General features: G+C 42.1%; 1 protein-coding gene across 1 annotated transcript in view; it reads left to right on the forward strand.

Moving 5' to 3' along the window:
- Positions 1-27,977, forward strand: part of UAH (ureidoglycolate amidohydrolase) — a 316,347-nt gene that overhangs the window by 147,471 nt on the left and 140,899 nt on the right. The window contains exon 9 of the mRNA XM_089381136.1: positions 16,120-16,182. Within this exon, the coding sequence (XP_089237262.1) occupies positions 16,120-16,182 (63 nt within the window). The remainder of the gene's footprint in view (positions 1-16,119; positions 16,183-27,977) is intronic.

Here is a 27,977-nt window from a genome sequence, read left to right on the forward strand (position 1 = left end):
TCTTGATCTCCTTATCGGCAAAGTCATAGATCTTGTTGACCATCAAGACCAACTTGATCCTTTCCTTCCACAGACTATAGTTAGATAGCCCATCGAACCTATCCTCATATTGCAGACCAACCGACAAGTTCGCCATTGCTATTTGTCCTTTAACAACAATGGAACCAACTCCCTCTTGAGCTATATGTTGTGTAGTGTACACTTTGATTCACTAGCCCATCAAAGTAGCTCTGATTCCATGTTGAATATTCCATGGAACTCAAGAATCTGAATTGAGTCTTAAAATCTCCAACGCAAACACACTCAAATGCCATAACACTTCTACTTTGCACAATGAAATAAATACAACAATAAATCAACTAGTACACAATACACAATTTTTCAATCCAAATTCATTATATTACAAATCTTTAATACAATAATCTAGGGCTCCTGTACTAGGGATCATGGCCCTTACAATTAGCCCTTATACAAGACAACTAGGGCTTGGTATCAACAACAACGATAACCAATCTACCCTGAACAAGGTACACATGACCTACTTTTGTTGGTGCACATCCACAGTCCTTTCAGTCCACGTGCCTTGAACACTTCTAAGTTCTGGCAGTCCTTTGCTTCCAATATGCAGCTCCTCAATCTACCTCTATCAGTTAACACAACTCCTTCAGGTCACTGAACTTAGGCCTATTCAACTTTTCCCTCTAGCTTCTCCTTAGTTCTTCAAAGATGTCAACTCATAGGGTCTTCTTATTGCTGCCCACTACTGCCTCTCTACTGCTCTAATAAAAATAGACCTAGGGCTATGGAGGTTGCCCACTTTTCACTAAAAATGACCTTTTGCAACAAAGTGAACTAGGGCTTATTCACTAGCCCTCTTGGCTACCCTTTCTTCTCTTCAAAGACCAACCCTTAGGCTCCAAACTTCTTACTCTCCTATCAACCTTGTAATCCTTAGCAATAGGTTGAACTTAGGGCCCTTCTGGAAGCTACCTAACAACCCTCCACTTGTACATGAGCTACCCAACCAAATTGTCCCAAACTGGACCTCCACCAACCTAGCAAATACATCAACATGAAAGGCACATACCTCTAAAATAGGACGTCACCATCTTCCACAAACTCGACCCTTGCATGCTACAGGTCTGAGGCATTTCAGCCTTGTTAGGGCACCAAACCAGCCCACTTGGCCTCAAAACCTATGCAATATCTGCACTAAACCCTCTCCACAAGCCCTTCCATTCTACTATATTGCTTGGCCCTTTCCCAGCTACTTGCCTGGCTATTTGGTCCTCCAAAGCAGACCTTTCGACCTCCCAAACAAGGTGCTTTAGGGGCTTGGCCCTAACTGCAATCAACACAGAAAACTCGATCCTGTTCCCAAGAGAATTCAACCCATATGCATGCCCAGATTTTGTCCTCTTCCACTCGGCCACCTTTTCGTCTATCTCGGCCTAGTCTTGCCACAAGAAAAACTTCAAAACAAACCTTTCTCCACTTCAGCGAGTCCTCCTCAAGGCTGTAGCTACTTCAGGTGCTTCTCCAATGATAAATTTCTCTTGTGGTGTGTTTAGATTGAATGACTAGGCTCCTTTATGTTAATTTTAGATAACAATGGTATGTTCTATGCTTAAGAGCAATTTACTTCAATTTTCTTATTAGCCCAATATCAATTTCCAGATTAGCAATCACATTAACATGACAATAAATGCAGATAGAACATAAACAAAAACAGTAGAAGACAAGCCAAGACAAGAGGACACAAGATGTGGCACATGCCAGGGAAAATCCCCAATGTGGGGAAACCCTTTAATCAAGTCTTCTTATTATTCTTCAAAAATTCAGCAGAGAGTACAATGTACAAAATTCACTTGCCTAATCAAAGTCAAAACTGTCCAATTAAACTGCAGTCACTAGAAGCCCTAACCAGAAAGTCAATGCTGGTCAACATGGCAGAATTTTTCCTTCAAATAAACTTAGTCAAACCTAGTCAACTTGACCTCCAACAGTCATCCAAATGAGCCCAAAATAGTCCCGAAAATGACAATCAAACTTGGTCAACGCAGAGGTCAAACCTACGGTCAACGTTGGTCAAACAACTTTGTTTGCCTCGATTTCTGTGCCTACAAATGCAGCCTGCCCAAACAGAAATATCCTCAAGAAAAACACAGTCAAATCAAGTCAATAGTTTTCCAGTCAATGCTGGTCAAACCCTTCGACAATTCGGTCAATGCCCAAACAGAAAATTATAGTCTTCTTCTTCGCACGTGTGGAGAGAAAAACTGCCCAGAAATCTGTACCCAATCAAATGAGGAGAGAGAGATGTGTGTGAAGATGAGTGAGCAAATGAGGAAGAGGCTCCTTCTATTTATATGCAACATTGAGGATGAAAAGACATGTCTTGTGGGCTTGTGAGCCTACATTAATTTGCTAGCTGACCTTGACAATTTGTCCATAATAGAAATAAATTCATAATTCCATTTATACATGTCAGAATGAGATGATCTTTAGATCAATCCTACGTCTCTCGGAAAGAGGAGTCCAATAAAAATATCAGCTACATCATATGAGCTGTCCAAGGTGGAGTTTGGCCCTAGTTGCCAAATTTAACACTCCCTCTCAACTAGGAAGAACTCCACCTGCCAAACCATCTGTACCATCCCTGTCATCCCTGGTCTGTTCTGCTGGACCATGAAGGAATAATGAAGAAGAAGTGATCGAGGATGTATCACACCATTCTCCAATAATCGAGAGTGTATCATACTACTCTCCACTGACCCGAAGTCGGTCTCCAATAATCGAGAGTGTATCATACTACTCTCCACTGACCCGAAGTCAGTCTCCATTGATCCTAGATCAATATCAAACATCCTAGCATAGGGAGTACAGTAGTACACAATGTGTCCATCGGTAGTACGATGGTCCCTATTCTCATTTCCCTACTCATTGGCCAGATGAGAGGTACTTCTCATGAGTCCCAGACTGCATGGGTAGGATGTACCGACAGGGGAAGGTGAACCACCCATCTTGCTCATATGCCATTGGAGAAGGCGAACCACTCATCCTATGCATATATCAACATGGGGTATCACAGGGGAAGGTGAACCACTCACCCTGTACACAATGCACCATTAGGGGAAGGTGAATCTCTCACCCTATGGTCGCTCATCACTCCAAGAAGTACCCCAAGCCCCTCGGAGCTCCTAGAGCTCAATATCCAAATCTAACGGGACCCTCCCTCCACGACTCTTAGTCGTTCTCAGAAAGTCACAAATTGACCTTTCCCAGGGGCTTTGACAGGATGTTGGCGACTTGCACATCAGTCCCAATGCGATGGAGCCTTCTTGCTCATCGATGTACCATATCCCAGATAAAGTGGTACCTGATGTCTATATGCTTGGAGCAATCATAACGCACGAGATTCCTCAACAATCGAATCCCCCTCTGGTTCTCAAAGAAGATCATGGTGGTATCCATCATGTGTCCAAACAGCTCATTGAAGAGCTTCCTCAACCAGGTAGCTTCACATGAGGTCATACTCGTAGCTATGTATTCAGTCTCAGCGGTGTTTAAAGCAACCGACTTCTTCTTCCTGCTCATCTAGGATGTCATAGCAGAACCTAATGAGAACTAGCATCCACAAGTGCTTTTGCAATCCTCCACACTGCTTGCCCAGTCAGCATTCGAATAGTCATGCAGCTTCACATTTACGACAGTGTATCTCAATTCATGAGAGATTGTGCCCCAAAGATATCTCAGAAGATTCTTGGCACCAATCCAGTGAGGCTCATCCAGATGTGCTCTTATGATCCACCACATTGCCAGCCCAGTCAACATCAGAATAACCATGGAGTCTTACATTCCTGACAGTGTATCTCAGTCCATAGGTGATTGTGCCTCGGAGATATCTCAAGCGATTCTTGGCAACAATCCAGTGTATTTGATGAAGCTCAACCATAAATTGACTCAATATATTCATTGCAAAACATATGTCTATATAGGAGTTCACCAAGAACATTAGGGGCCCCACGAGTTGACGATACTCAGAAGGATTTCCCAAATCGGGCCCAACAACTCTTCCACATAACTTCTTGAATTTAAGTTCCATCGGAGTAGTCACGGACTTGCAATCCACCATCCCAAATCTTTCAAGTAGTTTCACAAAGTATTTTCCTTGAGAAAGAAAAATCTCACCTGGCTTTTGCCAGACTTCCAACCCTAGGAAATAATGCATCAGTCCTAGGTCCTTCATCTCGAACTCAGAAGCCAACTCCCTCTTACATTGATGAATAAGAGGGTCTGCACCTGTCAGAAAGAGATCGTCCACATAAAGTACCAAAATTAGAGGTCTATCATTCTCAACCTTAAAGTAAAGGTTCAGATCAACTTCACTTCTTGTAAATCCCAACTTCATTAGATAGTTGTCAATCCTCTCATACCAAGCTCAGGGAGCTTGCTTCAACCCATAGACGATTTTCTTCAACATGCATACATGTGTCTGATGATCTTGAACTTCGAATCCCTCAGGTTGTTCTATATAGACTTCCTCCTTAAATGAACCATGTAAAAAGGCGGTCTTGACATCCATCTGGTGTAGATTCCATCCTTGCGAGGCAGCAAGGGCTATAATCGAACAGATGGTGGTATATTAGGCAATAGGTGAAAATAGCTCATTGTAGTCCACACCTTGCTTTTGACAGAAGCCTCAAGCAACAAATTTGGCCTTGAACTTTTTAGCACTTCCATCAGCGCCATGCTTGATCTTGTAGAGCCATTTTGAGGTGACAACAGATTTGTCCTTGGGTCTCGGGACCACATCCCAAACATCATTCTTCATAATCGACTGATACTCTTCGTTCATAGCATCCTTCCAAACTTGGTGCTTCACAGCTTCTTCAAATGTGCAAGGCTCAGATTGAACAGTGGTGTTCATGGCAGTTAAGTACCCTTGGTACCTATTCGGCTTCTTACTTTCACGAAATGTCCCCCTTGGTGCAATATGTCTCTCGGCATCTTTGAGAGTTTCCCTAAGCCATGAGGGTCTCCTTTTTGAGGAGGAGGGCTCATGAGGAGGTGGATCAATGGGATCCATTGGTCCTTCAACATCAGGCATCGGCTCATCCTGCGATTCTCCCTACTTTCCTGAATCTGCTTCTTTGTCCTTCCTTGGAATAGGAAGGTTACTAATCTTCCCAAGGGCAGCATCTTCGTCAAAGGTGACATCATGACTTATCTCCACTTCTCTTTGACCAGGCACATAGATTCTATATGCCTTAGAGGTTTCACTGTAGCCCACAAATGTTCCTTTCTTCCCAGATGCATCCAATTTGCTTCTCTTTTCTTTCGGCGCATGAAAATATATGTGACTACCAAAAATTCTAAAGTGAGAAACATCAAGTTTCTTACTAGTGAAAATTTATTCGGGAGTTTTGGAGTCCAACGCTTGATGAGGGCATCTATTTTGAACATATAGAGCAGTGTTGGCAGCTTCTGCCCATAAGAACTTTGGAAGGCTTTGATCATGAAGCATGGCACAAGTGGCTTCTATAATAGAACGATTCTTCCTTTCAGCAACACCATTTTCTCAGGAGTATATGCGGTAGTAGTCTCCCTCTTAATGCCAACTTCTCTACAATAGTCATTGAACTCATTTGATTCATATTCGGTTCCATTATCGGTCCTCAAGATTTTGATCTTCTTCCTGGTTTGATTTTCGACCAAGGCTTTGAAAGAACAAAACCATGAGAATACTTCGTCCTTCTTCTTTAAGAAATATATCCAAGTTTTGCGAGAGAAATCATCCACAAAGATAACATAATATAAATATCCTCCCAAAGAGTTCACCGACATCATACCAGATAGATTAGAATGAATCATTTGCAATATGTCGGTAGTCTTGCTATCACTTGAGGGGAATGGTCCCCTTGTATATTTTCCTTCAGCACATCCCTGACAAACACCTTCATGTTCTACTTTAAATTTGGGCATACCTGTTACCATCTTCCTTGCATCGGGTAGGGCTTTATAATGAAGATGAGCAAACCTACGGGGCCATAATTCAGATTGAAGAGATGTATCGCAAGACATAGCTCCTAGTGGACTTCTTCCAACTTGATATAGGCTGTCAACCCTGAATCCAAGAGTAAATGCTTCTTTGAAATTCCTTTCCCAAACACGTACCTTTCCATCGATGAATTCCACCTTGTATCCTTTGTATTCCATCACCGAGATAGATACCAGGTTCTTCTTTAGATCAGGTACATATAGTACTTCTTGTAGATGAATGGTGTTAGCTTGATTCAATTAAAGAGTAACATTCTCAACTCCCTTCACGGAATAGGTGGCATTGTCTCCAAGAATGATTTCCAAATTTGTATCCTTTTCTATCAGATTTGAAAGAGCTTTTATACCCAATGAAGTGCCTTGAGGCACCACTATCAATCAACCAATTTCCCAAAGTATTTGGAGGAGAGGCAGTAGAGAGCAGATATAAGATAAAATTATTTTTGCTTGTTATCAAGAATATTAGATTCATCATACCTGGAGTTTCTCTATCTTTTGGGAGGGCGACCATTTCCATGCAGTGTCACAGGGTTCGTCGAACCTAAACGTTGAGGTCCGAAATTCGGCGAATTTCAAAAGAAATCTTAAAGTTCGTTCAGGTTCGAGAAGGTTCGACTTTATCTCAGTTCCTGCTGCGTGCATGATTATTATAACGACATTCATATTGTTATTACCCACAACAAAAGAAACATTCTACAGGAGATACTAGTATATTAAAATTATTTTTAGGGTTTTGTGTCCTAACTTGGACAGTCTTCCACATAATCGTCCCAATCTCCCAGTGAGCATGTGCGCAATTTCCGAGTCATGGTTCAAATTTTTTTGCTAACGCGTTGACATTATTATAATTTTACAAGTATTATAATATATTGTAGTATCGAAATCTGCGTACATGCATTATAATGTGTTAAAAGCATTATATTTTAAGGCGTCAACATTATTATAATTCTACAAGTATTACAATGAACTGTAGTATTGACCTCAACGTACATGTATTACAGGCAATACAATATGTTAACACATTACAATGTATTGAACTCAGCTTATATGAGGCATTACAATGGGCTAATGTATATTTATTATTATTATTATTATTATAATAAAGATAAGTTAACATAATTTAAAAATTATATATTTTTACAAGAATTATTTTTAATATATTTTAAATTATATTACATTAACAAAATTAGGGTATTGTTATTTTAAATATTATAAATTAATATAACTTATATTTATGGAAAATTATAAATTTATTGATATAGTATATGATAAAAATTATAAATATATATTAATTATAAATGAATATAAAAGATTCATGTAATTTTAATTATTATATATATATTTTTAAAATTAGATACATGAACGAACCTAATGGCGGACCTCATTCGAATCTCATCGAAAAATTCGAACTCGACCGAACTTAATTGTAATCGAATTTGAATTCGAACCCGAACCATGTGACATTGTTTCCATGTGAGTAGCGGGAGAATTCCTTTTTCCTTTGTTGTTAATCTTGCCGTTACTTTGATTGTTGTTGCCTCTGAAATTGTTGTTGTCGTGGTTGCCATATCATGAGGTGTATCCCTTCTATTAGGAAACTCCCTAGCATAGTGGCCAAACTTGTTGCAAATGAAGCATCTCCCCTTCCTTCCATTTTTGAATCCTAGTCTTCCTTGACATTGCCTCTTTGAACTTGCATTGTTCTTCTTTTTAGCATGAGCGGAGAATGCAGTAGATCATTCCTATTTGAAGGCATATCCATTTCTGTTAGGGTCCCACCCTAACCCCCTTATTTATGTAATGGGATCACGTCATAGTCAAGAGTCAATAAAGCCCATATTAATAATTGTAAGTGGTTAATCCGCAATTAATGACGGAACCACAGTTAGTTGCAAATGGGCCGTAGTATTAGATAGATGGTATTAATAAAACCCACGGTATTGGCCCGTGGTATTGCATGTATGAGTCATATATAAAGGATAGAGACTCCCTGCGAGGAGCATCGTGTCTTATTTTGTAATCGAGCTCTGCTCTATTGGAGGTTGCCCCCTCGAAGAGGCAAGTGAACATTACTCTCTGAATAATAAAATCATTGCTATTCTGTGTTCTGGGTATCTTTTCTTCGCATATTCTGTATTTGGGTATCATTTTGTAGGTTAAGAGCATAACAAGTGGTATCAGAGCACTTTCCAGGGTCGGTGGGATCTCCATTTCTTAGCAATTTTTTTTTTTGGCTAGAGACGTGTTCCGGCGTCTTTAAACCACGGGATCTGTCGTTGAGCGCATAAACCTGCGGATTTGGGGAGGCATGCACGCAGGAAATACAAGAGGTGGTCACGTCTGTTGGACTCCCTTGTAACCCCTGTGGGTACCCCTTCGAGTAGTAGCGCATTAGACAGAACCGCGCACGGACTATCTTCCACGTACCCTCTGGGTATATCGGAAGCCCCCTAGGCTCCCTTGAAACCTCGCCATAGATAAACCGTCGGCCATCTTGCGGCTACAATACACCGAGAACAACACTTAGAGAGATTACTCGCCCGTACGATAGGGTAGTCAGGTTGTACGGCTAAGGGTATGGTCGATCCTCCTTAGTTAGAGCCCTGAAACATTGGGCCGAGTACTACTGCCAGACCCTTATGTATATTGCGATCTGTAGCACCTGACACTCCTCAAGACCATAGTTCCCTTTTCTATCAGGGGATCACACATCATCTCTTCCAGATCCGCTTGTGCAAAGGGGTGCAACAACAGTAGACATCAGTCCCGCAGTCTCGAGTTCGCAGATCAGCCATTCCGATCTATTAGATCCATCAGATCCGCAGAAGTAGTCTGTTCCACCACCCAGAGCTATCAGATCCGCCATTCAGATCTCTCAGATCCACGAGATCGGAGTCGTTGTGAAGGGTTCCTATACCGGGGTATAATTTTCGCAGGACTTTTGGCCGCTTTGACATTTTGAGGATTTGGCCACTGCAGTATTGATAAGGAAGGAGTAAAACTCCATTAGGAGTTTTCAGAGAGAAAAAAAAGTCTGAGATATTTCGGGGCGCTTATTGGTGATCTAGCCCATCAGAATCAGGACGATGAGCTGAGCACGGTGGTACCATTCACTTCTTAGTGAAATTTTTTTTTAGGCGGTCCCGATTTTCAAAAAATCAGGTTGGTGTATGGTAGAAACTAGAGCTCAAGCGATGGCCAATGAAAGGATGGATAAAATTGAAGAATCAGTGCAAAACCTCCACATTCAGCTTAGCGGACTATGTAGCATGGTCGAGAAAATAGTCCCGAAGGGCAAGGAGCAAGCCCACGAGGAGGCGTATAATGACAATGGACACAATGAGGGTGAGTCTAGCCACTCTCCTCACGTCTGGCACACCCACCAACAACCCAGTCAACGACCTCCCAAGTTGGATATGCATAAATTTGACGGTTCTCACCCGTCGGCATGGATAGCACAAATGGAGCAGTATTTCAAACTGAATCACATCTTCGATGATGAGACTAAGCTTATGTTGGGGAGCATGTACTTGGACAATGAAAGGTGGCAATGGTGGGAATGGCATCAACGTTGCACTGGACCTTTTAGGACTTGGACCAAATTCACCAAAGCTCTTCAAGACCGCTTTGACCAGGAATCATCTTTTTTGGGTCATCTTACTAAGCTCCGACAGACTGGTACAATGGATGAATATATTACAGCTTTTGAAGCCTTAGCCTTCCGCACTTGGGGTCTCTCAGATGTGTTCTACACGGAATGTTTTATCAGCGGTCTTAAAGAAGCTATCAAAGCCCAAGTCCTACTGCACCACCCTCCCACATGGACGGAGGCTTGCAAGGTAGCTCGTAACGTGGAACGTGCATTAGCAGCCCAATACAGTCGCCCAAATTTCTCCGCTAAAGGTTGCGCCCCACAGGCTCACAACACGACTCAAACACTTAAGGTCCAAAAGGTGTCACCTGCGGAAATGGCCGAAAGAAGAAAGCAAGGCCTATGTTACTACTGTGATGACAAATACTCCCCAGGTCATAAATGCAAGGAGCCAAATTTTTTTCAAATTGATGCCACTGACTACAGCTCAACAGAGGAAGATCCACCACTGGAGGAACATGAGCCGCTAGAAGAAGACAACCAAAAGGACAATGTCTCTGACGAACCAGTTATTTCGTTGCATGCTTTGGCAGGAATTTCTTCCCCTCAAACTCTTAAAATCAGAGGTTTTATTAAACATCGCCTAGTAGTAGTCTTGATTGATAGTGGAAGTACACATAATTTCATCCATAAAAAAGTCGCAGAAGCAGTGCATTGTTTTGTACAAGCAGTTTCTAACTTCCAAGTTCAAATTGCGGATGGAGGCACAATGAAATGTGAAGGCCGCTGTGAAAATGTCAAACTTCAAATGGGGGATTATCATTTGAAAACCCACATGTTTGCCATACACATGCGGGGTTGCGACATTGTCCTCGGCGCTGAATGGCTCCGCACTCTTGGGCCAATCACAATGGATTTCCAGGAGTTATATATGAGTTTTAAGCAGAACAACTACACACATACCCTCCGTGGACTCCAGACGGGAGCCCCCTCTATCATCAGCTCGCATAGGATGGAAAAATTGTTAAAAAACGGCAATCATGGAGTTGTAGCTCAATTTAATGCCATCCAGGCAGTCGAAACCAAGCCTCTGCCAATTCATCCTGAGATGCAACAGATTTTAAATAACCATCTGCCGGTCTTTGACAAGCCTCATGAGCTTCCACCCTCGCGAGGGGAACATGATCATAGCATTGCCTTAGTTCCAGGGGCCCAACCCCCAAATGTGCGCCCATACAGATATCCGTTCACCCAAAAGAATGAAATAGAAAAAATCATCAAGGAACTTTTGGAAGCAGGTGTCATTCGTCCCAGCATTAGTCCTTATTCATCCCCAGTGGTCATGGTGCTCAAGAAAGTTGGGGAGTGGCGGATGTGTCCCGACTTCAGGGCCCTCAATAAGTTGACAGTCAAAGATAAATTTCCCATCCCGATGGTTGATGATTTGCTGGATGAACTCAATGGGGCTCAATTCTTCACTAAGCTGGATCTTCGCTCAGGCTACCACCAAATTCGCATGAAGGAAGTCGACATTCCCAAAACTGCTTTCAGAACTCATGAAGGCCATTATGAATTCCTGGTCATGCCATTTGGTCTTTGTAATGCCCCCTCTACTTTTCAGAGCCTTATGAACCACATTCTCAAACCCTATCTCAGGAAATTTGTCCTTGTCTTCTTTGATGATATCCTCATCTATAGTTGCACTTGGGCCGCACATCTTCAGCATGTAGATCTACTCTTGCAACTACTCCGCAAGCATAAATTATTTGTCAAGATGTCCAAGTGTTCTTTTGGCATGGCAGAAGTAGAGTATTTGGGCCACATTGTGGGGCGTGAAGGTGTCAAGGTGGACCCCAAAAAGATCCAGGCAATGCAGGAATGGCCTCAACCTAAGACCTTGAAGAGCTTGAGAGGATTTTTGGGTCTCACAGGCTATTATCGTAAATTTGTCTGCAACTATGGTCGCATAGCGAAGCCCCTCACCCAACTCCTAAAGAAAAATTCATTCTTCTGGAATGAGGAAGCACAACAGGCCTTTACAGCTCTAAAAAATGCCATGTGTTCCACTCCAGTCTTAGCACTACCTGACTTCACCAAATCTTTTGTCATTGAATGTGATGCTTCGGGTACAGGTATTGGGGCGGTCTTAATGCAGGAAGGGCGACCGTTGGCCTTCACAAGCCAACAACTAAGTGGGAGGAATCTGGGCCAATCTACCTACGAGAAGGAAATGATGGCCATCTTACATGCAGTCGAGACTTGGCGACCTTACTTATTGGGGCGACGTTTCCAAATCCGCACAGATCATCACAGTCTTAAATATTTTTTGGAGCAACGCCTATCCTCCCCACAACAAAATAAATGGCTCGCCAAAATGCTGGGATATGATGAGATCATTTACAAGAAAGGGAAAGACAATAGTGTAGCAGATGCATTATCTTGCCAATTTGAGGAGGAAAGTACTCTGCTAGCAATTTCCCTCCCCATTCCAGAATGGATTGAAGAGGCTCGCAAGGAATGGTTTTCACACCCCAGGCTCTCCCAACTCATTTCTCAATTGCAGGTAGATCCAAATTCCACCAAGGGCTACTCGTGGCAGGATGATATTCTTCGCTACAAGGACAAAGTCGTAATATCACCAACATCCACCCTCAAAAGTCGCATTTTGGCAGAATTGCACTCATCTCCCATTGCAGGACATTCGGGCTTTCAGAAGACGTATGCTCGCACCAGAAGATCATTTTTTTGGACAGGCATGAAAAAGGACATCCTTACTTTCGTCGCAGAATGCGATGTCTGTCAATGCCACAAAGGGGAAACCGTCAACACACCAGGCACATTACAACCATTGCCCATTCCGGCATCAATTTGGACGGAGGTTTCTATGGATTTCGTTAGTTGCAAATGGGCCATAGTATTAGATAGATGGTATTAATAAAACCCACGGTATTGGCCCGTGGTATTGCATGTATGAGTCATATATAAAGGATAGAGACTCCCTGCGAGGAGCATCGTGTCTTATTTTGTAATCGAGCTCTGCTCTATTGGAGGTTGCCCCCTCGAAGAGGAAAGTGAACATTACTCTCTGAATAATAAAATCATTGCTATTCTGTGTTCTGGGTATCTTTTCTTTGCATATTCTGTATTTGGGTATCATTTTGCAGGTTAAGAGCATAACAATTTCCATCATCTTTGTTTCTTCTTGAGAACATCTAGTTAGCAATTCTTCAAAACCTGGAATCCTGTCGTTGTTGAGAATAGTAGTGTTGAACACATGCCATTCACGAGGGAGTCCTCTAAGGGCGATGAGAGTGAGCTCCCTATCAACGATAGCTTCTCCAATCGAAAGAAGATCATTTTTTGATCTTGGTAATCCTCATGAATTAGGATTGAATATCTTCACCTCTTCCCTTTACGTCCTTCAATTTGTTCTTGAGAAAGAGAACTTGGTTTGCATTGCTAGATTTGAACATGCCAACCAACCTGTCATACATTTCCTTAGATGTGTTCAAATCAGAGATGTATGCAACCAAATGCTTGCTAATAGAATCCTTGATAATCTTTTTTTCTTTGACTTCACTCTTCTTGTACTTTGTCTTCATGACAACCGATGCATTTGAAGGAGGCTCAATAATCTTCCTTTGCACATAGTCCATAACATCCCGCTCTTCCAAAGTCAAATCAAGAGACATCCTCCATGCATGATAATCAGACTTATCATTGAGCTTGTCATCATACTTGAAGTAAGATGCAGAGGTCATTGACTCTTGTCCTTGTCCAACAAATCTTGGTGATTGCTCTTCTCAGTGATTGCTCTTTTCACTTTTGCTTGGGCTTTGTCTTCACCTTAGCTTCGATTCCATGTTAATTTTAGATAACAACGGTATGTTCTATGCTTAAGAGCAATTTACTTCAATTTTCTTATTAGCCCAATATCAATTTCCAGATTAGCAATCACATTAACATGATTGTAAATGCAGATAGAACGTAAATAAAAATAGTAGAAGACAAGCCAAGACAAGAGGGCACAAGATATGGCGCATGCTAGGGACAAACCCCCCAATGTGGGGAAACCCTTTGATCAAGTCTTCTTATTATTGTTCAAAAGTTCAGCATAGAGAGAGAGTACAATATATAATATCCACTTGCCCAATCAAAGTCAAATCCATCTAGTCAAACTGCAGTCACAGGAAGCCCTAACTAGAAAGTCAACAGGGCAGAATTTCTCCTTCAAATCATCTCGGTCAAACCTAGTCAACTCGGCCTCCAATAGTCATCCGAATTTGCCCAAAACAGTCCCGAAAATGATAGTCAAAATTGGTCAACGCAGAGGTCAAACCTATGGTCAATCAAACAACTGTCTCGATTTTTGTGCCCAGAAATTCGACCTGCCCAAACAGAAATATCCTCAAGAAAAATGCAATCAAATCAAGTCAACACCTGCCTAGTCAATGCTGGTCAAACCCCCCTGCAATCCGGTCAATGCCCAAATAGAAAATTACAGTCTTCTTTGCACGTGTGGAGAGAGAGACTACCTAGAAATGCGTACCCAACCAAATGAGGAGAGAGAGATGTGTGTGAAGATGAGTGAGCAAATGAGGAAGAGGCTCCTTCTATTTATATGCAATGTTGAGGATGAAAAGACATGTCTTGTGGGCTTGTGAGCCTACATTAGTTTGCTGGCCGACCTTGACAATTTGTCCATAATAGAAATAAATTCATAATTCCATTTGTACATGTCAGAATGAGATGATCTTTAGATCAATCCTACACCTCTCGGAAGGAGGAATCCAATAAAAATATCAGTTGCATCATTTGAGCTGTCCAAGGTGGAGTTTGGCCATAGTTGCCAAATTTAACACTTTATTTGTGTTCTAGGTGCAACAACTACCCACCAAAAGACACCTCTATCAAGCCAAGCCAACCTCATCTTAGTGTCATTTAGCGCATACATACAAAGAATTTTTCGTCTCTCATTCGATCACATCTTCCATAGTTGCCTTAGTTGCCCCTTGCTCCATTAGGGGTGCCACACATGCAACAATGGTCGAATCATCAAGATGGCTCTTGGTTTCCCGCCCACAGCTTTGGGTGCAAAATCCACTGCTTTTGTACATTGCCCGCAAAGTGCTTTTGTGGTGCCAACTCACACAAACCCAGTACCCAGGGTTGTGCAGTACCTCCCAAGCTACATCAACAATTGGTGATTTTCCAGGGACTATTGTCCAAAAATCTTGGTGTCCAAAATTTTGTGTGTGCATTATTTTCTTAGTTCCTGAATTTTATTTGTGAAGATTGCAGTGGTGAATTAATCATTATTTGCCGTAATAATTTCCAAAGACAAATAAACTGCATAAGTTAGAAGATTAATTTCTGTTTGCTGCAATTAAGGGAATTTCATATTATTTGCTGGTAATCTTTGTGGCGTCTTGATAAAAATTAACGGCATAAAATTTTATGAAAAAAATTCCCCAAATGATTCCATGAAATATCAAAACAGGATATTACAAAAGACAAGACACCAGGTTTGGGATGCCTAATACATGGCCTCACATGATTTTTTACAAGGCTTTGATTTGTGAGCTTGGTCTTACAATGGTGGTGAGTGATCTACTTGAAAAAATCTAATGTACTCCCACTAATAGAGGGGTAATAGGTACTACACATATGACAGGTAAGCAAGGTGAATGCTGTCTAGAGTTATTATCACAAACAACAATGTGTGGCATTTTAACTTTTTACACTAAATATTTTGAAGGAAAGATGAACTCATGAATGATAAAAGATGATCAGCTTATGAAGACCAACTCATTCATTATCAGTAGAAAAGCATGTAAGAGCGAGAGGGATTTTTTATTATGTGTTGAGAATATATGGGTAATCTTTACTTGTGGCCACTTGCTAGTCTAAGCCCACTAATTTTATGTTATTTTGGGTGGCCAACCTAGTCTATTCCTTAGGGATAACACCTTAATCCTAGAGAGGGTAGTATAGATACACCCACCTCCCTCATTGGTAATATTATCTAATGAAAGTGAATATATCTGTTCTTTGCCTAAGGGCACGTACAAAGAATTATATCCTCTGTTTTTTTCTCTTGGTTAAATGGTTTAAATATTTTGGTGAGTTTATAGTATATGAATATCTTCTTGTTTATCATTTAGGTGTTGTTATAAAACTGCAACTTTCTTTATTTGAATTGGGTTTGGTACAGAGGTCACGGTAGTTATACTATCTGTTATAAGGAACAATCAATCCTTTGTTTTTGGTCTTGTTCTAATTTTCTGAGACAAATAACTGACGCGTTTTTATACCTCTATTAATGACTAAATTGCCAGCATTAAAAATATTCCAATTGTTCTCTATAGAAATATTTTGTTTATTTTCCATTTGAAAAGTCATGAATATGGTTGTTTAACATATTTTTCAGTGTCAGATGCCTGAGTTTATTTTCGTATTTCTGGTAGGTATTATGGAGATACATCCAGGAGCAGTTAATAGCATTCCAAGTAAAGCACATGTTGAAATTGGTATGCTTTTGACACCCAAGAACCAACCTTGTACCATTTCATTAGTTGATGCCTTTGTTAAGAAACAAAACATAATCTCTATATGAGGAATTGGTTTTATCATTAGGCTGAATTTTAAGTGGTGATATGCTTCGTTTCATTTACTAAGTTGCTTGTGGAATTGACAATTATGGAATTATGCTTGATTATGTTTCAGATTTAGCTATCCACTAAAATCTCAAATTTGTGAATGATAATCTCCTCAATATATTAAAATGTTTAGGCATTGGTTTCTTAAGCCAAGCCTGTCTCATTAAGGTTTGTACATATCTGGCCTCGCAAGTGCAATCTGCAATATTCAGCGGCTAACATCCAAAAGCGGGAAGAAATTACAAGATCTTATTTGCTTTCAGAAGAAACTCGCTTCAAACGAATTTGTGTGCTTTGAGTGTTTTAATCCTGCCTTGGGTTCATGTGCATGGATGTCAGAACAATTATTGGATTTACTAAACATATTGCCTTGTAATAATTCTGGATGAAACTATGTTGTACCAAGTTGTTAGTGTTGAAATTTCTAAGTCTGACATGTTAGAAATCCCTATTGCATTATTTGGTTTAATTTCTCCTACTTGTTCATTCCATTAACAAGTTATTTATAAATATAAACACTGAAACAAACACACATGCAGCCTTAACTCATATACAGATCAGCAATTGAAATACTGAGACAAACACACAAGGGACACCATTATTTTTGGACAATCGTCCCTGGAGAAACCCATTGTGGGAAAACTCGTGCAACAGTTCCGAGGGTTTTATTATTATGCAGATTCTTGAGTACAACTAGGGTGTGAGAAATGGCTCACCCAACAGAAATTGTTACACGACAGTAATACTTCTTCTCGAAGACAAATATTCAGCCTCTCAGCTCTAGTCTACCCCACAAAAATCCTTCCGGCGCTTCTTCTTGGCCTTGTGTCAGCCCTGTTGGCTTCAACTCAGCTCCTGAAGCCTTTGCGTCAGTCTTTAGACCCTATGCGTCAGCTCTCTGGCCCTCTGCGTCACCCACGTAGGCTCCTCAGCTTCTGCGCAGTGCCCAACTGCCTCTGCGTAGCTCTAGTTGCCTCCTTGTCAGCCTCTTCGGTCACTAGGCTGATCCTCTGGCACTATCCCTGCATCTTTGCTATGCACTCACCTCACTACAACAGATCACTTGTTCGAATTTTCTCAACAAGTCCCGCTCCAGAAAATCGAATTGACTGATCAGTCTTGGTGTATCTCCAATTGACCTTCAAACCTCCTCTTATACTTTTCCTGTTGAGTCTTCAACGGCCAAGATTAAGTCTCTAATCAATGACTAAGATTAGATTTGGCTTGATCCATGTCATTTAGAACATTTTCACCCAGTTTTATATTAATACCCATTAATATTTTAATTATCCTAAGTTTAGACTTAGGAACCCCATTAAAAATATTAATTATTTTAATATCTCTCCAAACCATTATTGGGTCTTGGAGATTTTATGTGCCTTAGCCTCTCCACCAATTTTCATGGCTAGAGCACATGCAATGCTACCACAAATCAACACTCCCTCTTAGCGAGGAATGTGCTCTAGTAATGCTCCACCACTGAACATCACACTGATCCTTCCACACCAGTACTTGTGCTGATGCTTGGCCTACTACCTCACATCATTTGCACTGCTGCTTCTTGTACTACTACCCATGACACTGCCACAGCCACTGCTACATCTGTATTGCATCTCCCTCTCAATACGCTGCCCCTAGCATTGCCACTGCTAACTGCTGCACTGCAACTCAGTTACTGAGAAGTAAGTAACTGATCTACCCAATTACTGACATCCCAGTCAGTCTAGAAGCCTTATGGAACTGAAGCTGCCTCTGCTGCTATCCTGTGCTCCTTCTGCTGCCACTGCGCTACTACATACACCTCTGTGCCTCTTGAACTGCTGCAACTTCCATTGTGTTGCCTTAGATTCCTGCACCTAAGCACTACCTTGCTACTCCACTACACTTTGCTCCACCCGACCTCTATCATCCTGCCACTATCGTTAAGGGCTCCCATAGCCGGATATGATCCAAGAGTTTGGGCACCTCAAGGATCCTGCCCCTAGTATGTAGTCCTCCTGACTACAGCTCGATGTCTCCCCACCTCTTCTCTAGAGGTGCGTGAGCACTCATGGCACAGTCGTCATTGGTCTCGACTTCTTTTTCCACCTTAGTCAGAGCTGCCTTGGAGTCAGAAGCCTCTCCCTTCTTCTTCCTAGGACACTGAGATGCATAATGTCCTAGCTCCCCACAATGGAAGCACTTCACCTTGGAGATATCCTCCTTCTTCCTCTTCCTTTGTTGTTCCGCAAATGCTAGAGCCACTTCCTCCTCCTCTTTCTTGATTCGACCTCCTTTGCCACCACTACTCACCGCCTTGGTCAACTGTCTGATCTCTTCTTGGAGAAGAGTTGCCCACATCTCTTCCCATCCTAGAAGAATAGCTCTACCCAAATTTCCTTGGACAAATGTCTCCCACTCTTCGGATACTGCATTCAAGGTGGTCCTCACCATGAACTCTGGATCTAGTGTAGACCCTATGGAAGTAAGTTGGTCACGAATCTCCTACAATCTGAGGAGGAATAGATCTATCTGCTCCCCCTTCTTTATCTGATATGACTGCAGCTGATTCTCCAATAGCATCTTCCGCTGCACGGAAGTGCCCTGATACAAGGTCGTCAAAGTATCCCACATCTCCTTCGCTGTGTTCTTTTCAGCAATATGTGGTACGATATGATCCTTGACCCCATCAAAGATTATGCACTTTGCCCTCGCCATTGCATCCTCATCCTCATACTTGTTTCGGTATTTTATTTAAATGGTGAAGGCTGCAGTGTATTCATTAAAGTTTTACTGTAGGAAACAATAAATAATTTGGTTCAGCAATTAACAAATAGGAGAAACCTAATTAGTTGCTGCAATAGGAATTTGGGCATCCAATTTTTCACATGGTATCAGAGTTCTAGGTAAAACAAGAGAACAGTGCTGGAAGAGCCCAACACTGAAGGAAGAAGGGAGTTCAAAATTCTTGCAGAGGCAACAATTCAAATCCCTAGATGGATTGCGTAGTTCAGGGCAGGAGGGCTAGATTTTCGTGGTAAATATCTCTCTAAGTGAGTCAACAGAGAGGTAGGATTTCCAGATCAAAATCTGTCAGTGATAGAGGGAGCAACGCAGGAGAAGCTTCAACAAAGAAGGGGTTTCTGGTGGGACGCAGTATTCTGTAGGCAGTTGTTGGGCAGAAAGATGTCAGAAGGAAGAGAAGAGACACTTGGGTGAATTTCTTCCTCTGATAATTCCTAGCCAGGGAATTCAAATTTTCATTTGTTGAGCAACAACAGGAGAGAGGAGGTCATTTGACATTTCTTTTGGCAGAGATGCCAGCTAGTGGACTGAGCAGGATAAGTTGAATGGGGCATCCAACTATGTGATCTGGAAGGCAAGGATGTCATGCCTTTTGGATGAGCATTTTCTCAAAGTCTACGTCGACAGCATCGTAGTTGAGCTTGCAGATCCAAATCTGCTCAAGAAGTACAAGGGAGAAATGGCGAAGACCATAAGTATGATCCTCGACGGAGTGAAAGATCATATAGTCTGTCACATTGTTGGCAGAAACACTGCCAAGGAGATGTGGGATGCTTTGTCGACACTATATTAGGGATCTTCCAAGCAGTGGAAGATGTACTTGGAGCAGAAGATGAGATCCACATAGATGCAGAAGGGGGAACACATTGATTCGTTCCTCACAAAGCTTTAGGAGACCTGAGATGAGCCAGCAACTGTGGGGTCAACACCTCAAGGTTCTGATATGGTAAGACTGGCCCTAAATTCAGTATCTGAGGAGTGGCAAGTCTTTGTCCAGAGCATCCTGGGCAAGGTGACTTTGTCAAACTGGGATGAAATGTGGGCAACTCTTAAACAAGAGGAGCTGAGGAGAGACTTGTTCAACTTGACGGTAGCAACAACAGCGGGTCAAAGCCCAAGGAGGAGGAAGAGAATGCAACCCTTGCATCCAAGGGGTAGTAGGAGCAGCATAAGAAGAAAAAAGATGTTTCGAAGATCAAATGCTTTAGGTGTGGTGAATTTGGTCACTACGCAACACAGTGTTCTCTCAGGAAAAGGGACAAAGATGAGAAGCATGATCAGAAGGTTGCAACCGCAAAGATCGAGGAGGAGTTTTCCATGACAGCCCATGCATCTCCAAGAGGGAGGTGGGGTGATTTACAGTTGTAGTTTGAAAGGACTGCAGATGGGCAAGATCCTTGAGGAGCCCCTCTCAGATCAATTCCTTGCTACGGGAGTCCAGATCAGCAGTGGCAGGATGGACCAGTGTCAGTTGGTGCAAAGGAGTGCCGGAGTGAGTTGCGGTGGCTAGTAGTGCTAGAGACTAAGTAGTGTAGAGAAGAGTTGGTAGAAGTGCAGATGGCACAGAGCAGAGGTCAACAGCAGTGTAGAGGCTTTAGAGGGTCAGCATAAAGACTAGCAACAGTCAGAACTCCAAAAATGAGATGCATCATACTGAACACCAGTTCATTAACTTGGGATGCTTTTCCATTGTTGATGCAGTAGCAACAACAATTGGAGAAGGTTGCAGTGTAGATGTAGTATTGGTAGTGGCAACGCCAACAACAACACGAGTGGATAATTGAGAGGGAGTTGTAGTACAGATGCAGTGTTGACAGTGGCAGGGTCAGCAGCAATACAGATGTAGAATTTGTGTAGTAGTTGGTGGATAGGATGTCAGACATCAGTAGTGAAAAAGGAGATGTTACAGAACAAAGTGATGCTTCAATAGGGTGCATTGCTAGAGCACATTCCTCGCTAAGAGGGAGTGTTGATTTTTGGTAGCATTGGATGTTCTCTAAGTCTCAAAATTTTCAGGGAGGCTTAGACACATGCATTCTCCAATACCCAGAAATCGTTTTGGGAAATTCCACTCGGAAACAGTTTTATTAAAATAATTAATTATTTTTAATGGTAACCTAAGTCTAAACTTAGGAAATTAAAATAATTAATGGGTATTAATTTAAACTGTGGGTGTAACTTCTAGAAGAAGATGAGGATCAAGCCAAAATGATCTAAGCCATTGATTAGAAGTTAATTTGCGCCGTTGGTTGTCCAACAGAAAGATATAAGAAGAGGATTGAGGGGCACTTGGAGAACACACATAGAGGGGAGATTAGAAGTTCAATTTTCTGAAGCAGAGCAGCTGCTAGAGAGATTTTCGATAGTGATCTTTTGTGGTGAGGGGTAGGGATAGTATTCGAAGGGAAATCTTTCTTGTTCGGAGAATACTCAGCAAAGAAGAGAGAGAGAGATCCAACAAAGGTACCGCAAAGCCAGAGAGGTTGACGCAGAGCCACGCAGGGCCATGCAAAGGTGATGTAGGCTGACACAGAGGCAACATAGAACCTTGAGGAAGTCTAGAAATTTACTGAGGAGATCGATTTCTGTAGTTGGAAGCCGGGGTGTAAGATTGGGAGAGCAAAAGTCATAACCTCAGAGGGAAATCGATCAGCCGAGAGGAGTGACACAGTCCCCACAGGGTGTGACGCTGTGTTGATGTAGTGACTGCATAGAGGCAGCCAGGGGTAGTTCATTCAATGGTTGGATCAGCCAGGATTTCCAGTGATTGTGTGAGGTAACCTCACTTATCTCTTGATCAGTGATATTCTCTGTAATTGGATTGCTGGGAAGGCATCCAGAGATTGTATTCAGAAATTGCTACTGCATAATAATAAAACCCTCAGAGCTGCGACACTGGTTTTCTCGCATTGGGTTTTTTCGGGGATATTTGTCCAAAAATAATTGTGTAGATGTGTTGTATTTATTTCTTTTCAGTTTCTTGTTTTCTTATTTTATTTAAATGGCGAAGGCTGCAGTGTATTCGTTTCAGGGTTTACTGTAGGAAACAATAAATAATTTAGTTCAGTAATTAACAAATAGGAGAAACGTATGTTGATTTGGGCTAGCATCGGATGTGCTCTAGCCACGAAAATTGGTGGAGAGGTTAAAGCACATGAGATCTCCAATACCCAGAAATGGTTTGGGCAGATTCTAAACAGTTTGGGAGATATTAAAATAATTAATATTTTTAATGGAGTCCCTAAGTCTAAACTTAGGGAAAATAAAATATTAATGTGAATTAATATAAAACTATGTTAGAAGGGTTCAAAAGCTGTGTTGCACGGGTACCCGCACCTGGGGGTGGGGTTCTCGAACCCGTCCCGGGTTCCCGCACCCAGGTACCAGATTCGGGTACGGGTTCTTCCCAGACGAACCCAGAAGAACCGGGTTCTTCAAAAAAAAAAATTGGGTTCTTTTCCTTTAACGGGTTCTTGGGTTCTTCGGGTGCTTGGGTTCTTGGGTTCTTCGGGTGCTTGGGTTCTTGGGTTCTTCGGGTTGGGTTCTTTGGGTTCTTCGGGTTCTTCGGGTTGGGTTCTTTGGGTTCTTCATAAAAAAACTATGTTAAAAATTTAATTTTCAAATAAATTTTTTTATTGAAATTTAATAAATAACTTATAACAAAGGTAAACTTAAGAAACCCTAAATCCGGCGGCAGTGGGCAGCTTCAGCAGCAGTGGGCAGCTTCAGCGGCAGTGGACAGAGCAGCTTCAACGGCAGTGGACCGTGGTATTTACAAGTTTTCCTTTGCAATTTTATTATTTCAATTTTCCTTAAAAGTTTAAAACCAAAAACCTAGGCCTGTAGACCCGTGTTCTCATTTCCAAAGATTACAGTTTCCGAAGACTGTCTTTGTTCACATGCCTTAGCATTGCTCTGTGGGCATGACGTCCTGCTCAAGGGTAATGAATCATTGTAAAAATTTATCAACAGTGATAAGTTTTTCAAAACTTATGAGCGACACAGTGTTCTGAAATCATATATGATTATGATATCTCAATATTATAAAAGGAACATTATGGGTGTACAATCCCACAAGTAGAATATCATATCATATTTCCTGTAGCTTTGTGGAAATATTTAATAAGGTGATGACCATAGTTGGAAAAAAAAGGGTAGTTGTTTGCACATTCATGAGTCCCTTCCTACCACAGGAGACTCTTATGATCAGTCTCTCCATTAGTCTTATGCTATAAAAACAATTTCAAAACTTATGCCCAAGGTTTGTTAGAGTCTCAATGTAAATTATGAATCTCCTGTATTTGTGGATCTTCAATGCCTTTAATATTATATGGCATCGAAACCAGAACTGGAAAAGAGACCTCTTACTCTGTAATTTGAGCCTGTAGATTCTTGTAAATCAATTTGGAATGAATTTAATAATTTATGAAACATTCATTCCCAAGCCAAATAAGTTAATAAGTTAATAACCATCAAATTATAAACTGTAAATGCACACATACAGGTTCAGACATTTTCGGTCAAATAGAAAGTAGGATTGAGAGTCGAGACCAGCCATAAGCTGTAATCAGCTGATGCTGTTAAATGGCGAAGGGCTATTTTGGACAATGGCTAAATTAAGTATCAAAATCTGCCAATTTCTCACAACATTCTGATAACATCATGTTAATATTAAAACTAGGAAAATATGCCTAAATGAATAAGTGTGTTTTGTGGAAGGGTAAGGCTGCCACTGTTTTAACTTTTAACTTTTTGGGATTACTTTACCACAGAGCACACCATGCATGGGGCATTTCCTTCTAATGATGTGCATGTTCAAATTTCATATATATTATTAATTATAAATTTATAATTTATAAAATATAATTATTAAAATTTAATATTATTATATTACCCGACGAACCCACACACCCTGTTTCCAAAAATGCCGTCCCTGTCCCCGTCCCCGTCCCCGCACCCACGTTTCCTGGCAACATAGTTCAAAAGTCCTGGATCAAGCCAGAGCTAATCTTAGCCATTGTTACGGAATTAATCTCGGCCTTTGAATTGTTAACGAGAAAAGTATAAGAGGATGCTCGATGGTCACTTGGAGCACACACTGAGTTGATCAAGAATTCGATTTTCTGGCGCTGGGCTTGCTTAGGAAATTGAAAGAGTGATCAGAGTTGCAGCTGAGGGGCAGTGAATACAAAAGCAGAGAGGCAGAGATAGTATCGGGAGGATCAGCATAGAAGCCGGGAGAGAGGGAGGTAGAGCCAGCCAGAGGTTCACGTAGAGCAAGCGAGGGCTCACGCAGAGGCTGCCAGGAGCTGCGCAGTGCCTCAGAGAGCCAACATGGGTGACATAGAGGCTCTAGGGGCTGACGTAGTGCCTCCAAAGGTTGACACAAGGTGAGCTAGGGTGACGTTGGGCCAGAAAGGCCTGACGCAGTCCCTAGAGGTTGACGTTGGGGTTTTCGTGGGGTAGATTGGAGCTGGGAGCTATCGGAGTGTTTATCTGGGGTTTCAGCCGAAATATCTGTCTCCGAAAGAGAGGTACTACTGTCGAGATTATTCTTTGTTGGGTGAGCCAGTTTTGGCACCCAGATTGTATTTTGAAACTGCTTAATAATACAAACCCTCAGATAGCTGCACCGGTTTTCCCGCATTGGGTTTTCCAGGGACATTGGTCCAAAAACAACGGTGTCACTTGTGTGCTTGTTTTGTTTCCTTCAGTTGATGATTTGTAATCTGTTGAGCATGTACTTGTATTTATTTTCAGTATTTACATGGTAAATAACTTGTTAATTAATCAAAACAAGTAGGCAAAAATAAATCAGAAAGTACATGAAAGGTTTCTAACGGGTTCGACTTAGAAATTCCAACATGGTATCAAAGCATGGTTGCAAATCACAGAAGAACTGAGGACATCAGCCGAGCAAAGTAGCAACAACAGAAAACAGATGTCCCGAGTGACAGAAGTTGTTCCTAGTAGGGAAGCAGCGAGGAAGGGGTGACGCAGTGCTTGCGTCATCAAGTTTGAGTCGGGAAGAGGATCAACGTAGTGGCAGAGGGGAGCAGTCTCGACCTACGTAGTGCCCGATCATCTTTCTCAGTCAGGAAGGATTGACGTCCGTGGCCAGGAGGTGTGGATTTTGCTGGTGCCGGTATTGCCCAGAGCTTAGAAGTTGTAACCTTCATTTTGCTGGAGCTTAGGAGGTTGTGGGTAAGTTGCAGAGTGATGCTGGTGGGGCACTGTAATCAAAACAATACCTAACAGGGCAAGACCAAGGAGGAGGGAGTTGCTACCATAGTTTTTAAAACCGGAACTGGTGACCGGATCAGTGCACCTAATGAACCGGTTTACCGACCAGAACTGGTCTAACCGGGACTGGTTTGGTCTAAATGAACCGGTTTTAGAAAAATACATTAAATAATTAATTTTTAATGAAACAAAACTATTTTGAAGATTTAAAACCATGATTCCAAGCCAATAGAGACAAAATATGCAAAGTTTGCTCATTTATATACCATGTAAAGGTGAATATGTCAAAATGGCACCGAGTGCAATACATATCATCGACAAAATAGCAAAATACATAAGCAATGAGGCTCTAAATGGCCTATGAAGTCCAAAAACAATGCTGCAAGCTATGAGGCCATTGGCCTACTACAAGTCTACAATGTACACATGATCAATCATCAAGTTCATCATGACTACTAGCCACAAGATCATCATCAAGAGCTACATAGACATCATCTGGTTCAGAGTCTGAGGATGCCTTAGCCTGATCTGCAACCTTAGTATCAATGCCACCAATAACAGTAGAAGTGGACCTAATGGAAGCACAAGTTTGCCGACCTGCATGACTAGTGCCTTCCATTGGTTCTTTGCCTTTCCTTGATGCCGCTACTGATCCTGGTTCTAATGCCACCACATAATCTACTTCATCCCCCGCTAAAGCCATGTCGATATCAAAATCAGCCTCAAACACAGGTTCTTCTGTCTCCTCCACCCATTTTGATGTTGGATCAATATCATCCAACATAATGGGATCTAGATCAGGAGTTTTGCTCATCATTTGGAGCTTCGATTGCATTTATTATTTACCCCCAAACCATGAAATCCTGAAAACCATTAAGTCTGCTGAATTTTGAGTGAAATCTAAAATTCTAGTTTCTCCATATGAAATCCAATGAGGTCGAAACTGCTCTCAAACATCCTGAGTCATTTCATGGTAATGTTAAAAATTTAAGTAAAAGGATGAATTTAACATTACCATTAATTGCCAACATTGTTAGGGTTGAAATGTGTCAGGAAAATGAGAGGGTAGGCATGTTTTTCTTGGAGGTACTATTTTTGGAGGAAAACAACTCCAAATTTCCTTCAAAATAGCGTCAAAACTCACAAAAATGCATTTTGTGGGGGTTATACTTGCCATGGCAATAAACTGGCTGGTTTAGGACAAAACCGGTTGGTTTGACCACAAACCGGCCGGTTCTGTCCTAAATCGGCCGGTTAGGACCGGTTAGCTCCAATTTTTGGCCAAACAGGGTGTCTGACTGAGTTTTTTGACCGTTTCCAACCGGTGGGCCTGCTAACCGGCCGGTTAGACCAGTAACTGGTTAGCTGGGCCGATTTTGAATACTATAGTTGCTACCGAGGATTTCTAGCCAAGAAATTCGGATCAGTGGTGCAGCTGCACTAATGATCGGAGTGGGGGCATCTCAACATTGGCAGAAGGGTTTCTAGGAGGGAAATTGAGGCTCAGAGTGAGTCACACCAAGAACTTCCAGGAGGGAAGTAGAGGAGCAGCGAGATGGCAGTGAACAGGGTAAGAGACCAGGACAGACTGGACAGAGCCTCAAACGTCGTAGTCTGGAAGGCCAGAATCTTACCTATTCTAGACAGGAACCGTCTCAAGCAATTTACCTTGAGGACAATAGTGGTCCCAGTTGACCCGGTTGATAACGATAGGTATGAGGATGCAATGGCGAGGGCCAAGAGCATCATCCTTGATGCGATCAAGGACCATGTAGTACCACTTATTGCCAAGAAGAATACGGCAAATGAGATGTGGGAGGCCCTAAAAAAGTTGTATCAGCATACTTCCGTGCAGAGGAAGATGCTACTAAAAAATCAGCTGCAGTCATACCAGATGTAGAAGGGAGAACAGATCGACACCTTCCTCGGTCGATTGAAGGAGATCCGGGATCAGCTAGCTTCCATAGGAGCCATGCCGGATCAAGAATTGATGGTGAGAACAACCCTGAACGTAGTCTCTGAAGACTGGGAGGTGTTTGTCCAAAGCATACTGGGCAGGGCGACCCTTCCAGATTTGAAGGAAATATGGGCGACTTTTCTCTAAGAAGAGATTAGAAGGCTGACCAAGGCAGGAAGCAGCAATAAGGGGGTCAGAATTAAGGAGGAAGAGGTGCATGCTGCCCTAGAATTTGAGGGAAAGCAGGAGAAATGGAAGAAGAAGGATCTCTCCAAGGTCAAATGCTTCTACTGTGGGGAACTGGGTCATTCTGCGACCCAGTGCCCAAGGAAGAAGAGCATGGGAGAGGCTTCTGAGACTAGGGTTGCGCTAGCAAGGGCGGAGAAGGAAGTGGAGACAGATGATGACTATGCCATGAGTGCTCACACGCCACTTGAGCGGAAGTGGGGAGACATCGAGCTATAGTCAGACGAACTACAGGCGATGAGGGGTAGGATACTCGAGGTACTCAGCCTCTTGGATTATACCTTGCTACAGGAGCCCTGAAGAGGAGTAGCAGTACTAGCGGATGTCAGTGGAGACGGATGTGGATGGAGTGACAGAGGGAGCTATAGTGCAGGATTCCTAGGACAGCGTGAGGTAGCAATGTGAGATGCATGGAGTTGTTGCAGCAGCACAGAGG

This window comes from Pinus tabuliformis, chromosome J, assembly GCF_031772625.1.
Source record: "Pinus tabuliformis cultivar Carrire ecotype Pingquan chromosome J, CPIR1, whole genome shotgun sequence".
Classification (NCBI taxonomy): Eukaryota; Viridiplantae; Streptophyta; class Pinopsida; order Pinales; family Pinaceae; genus Pinus; species Pinus tabuliformis.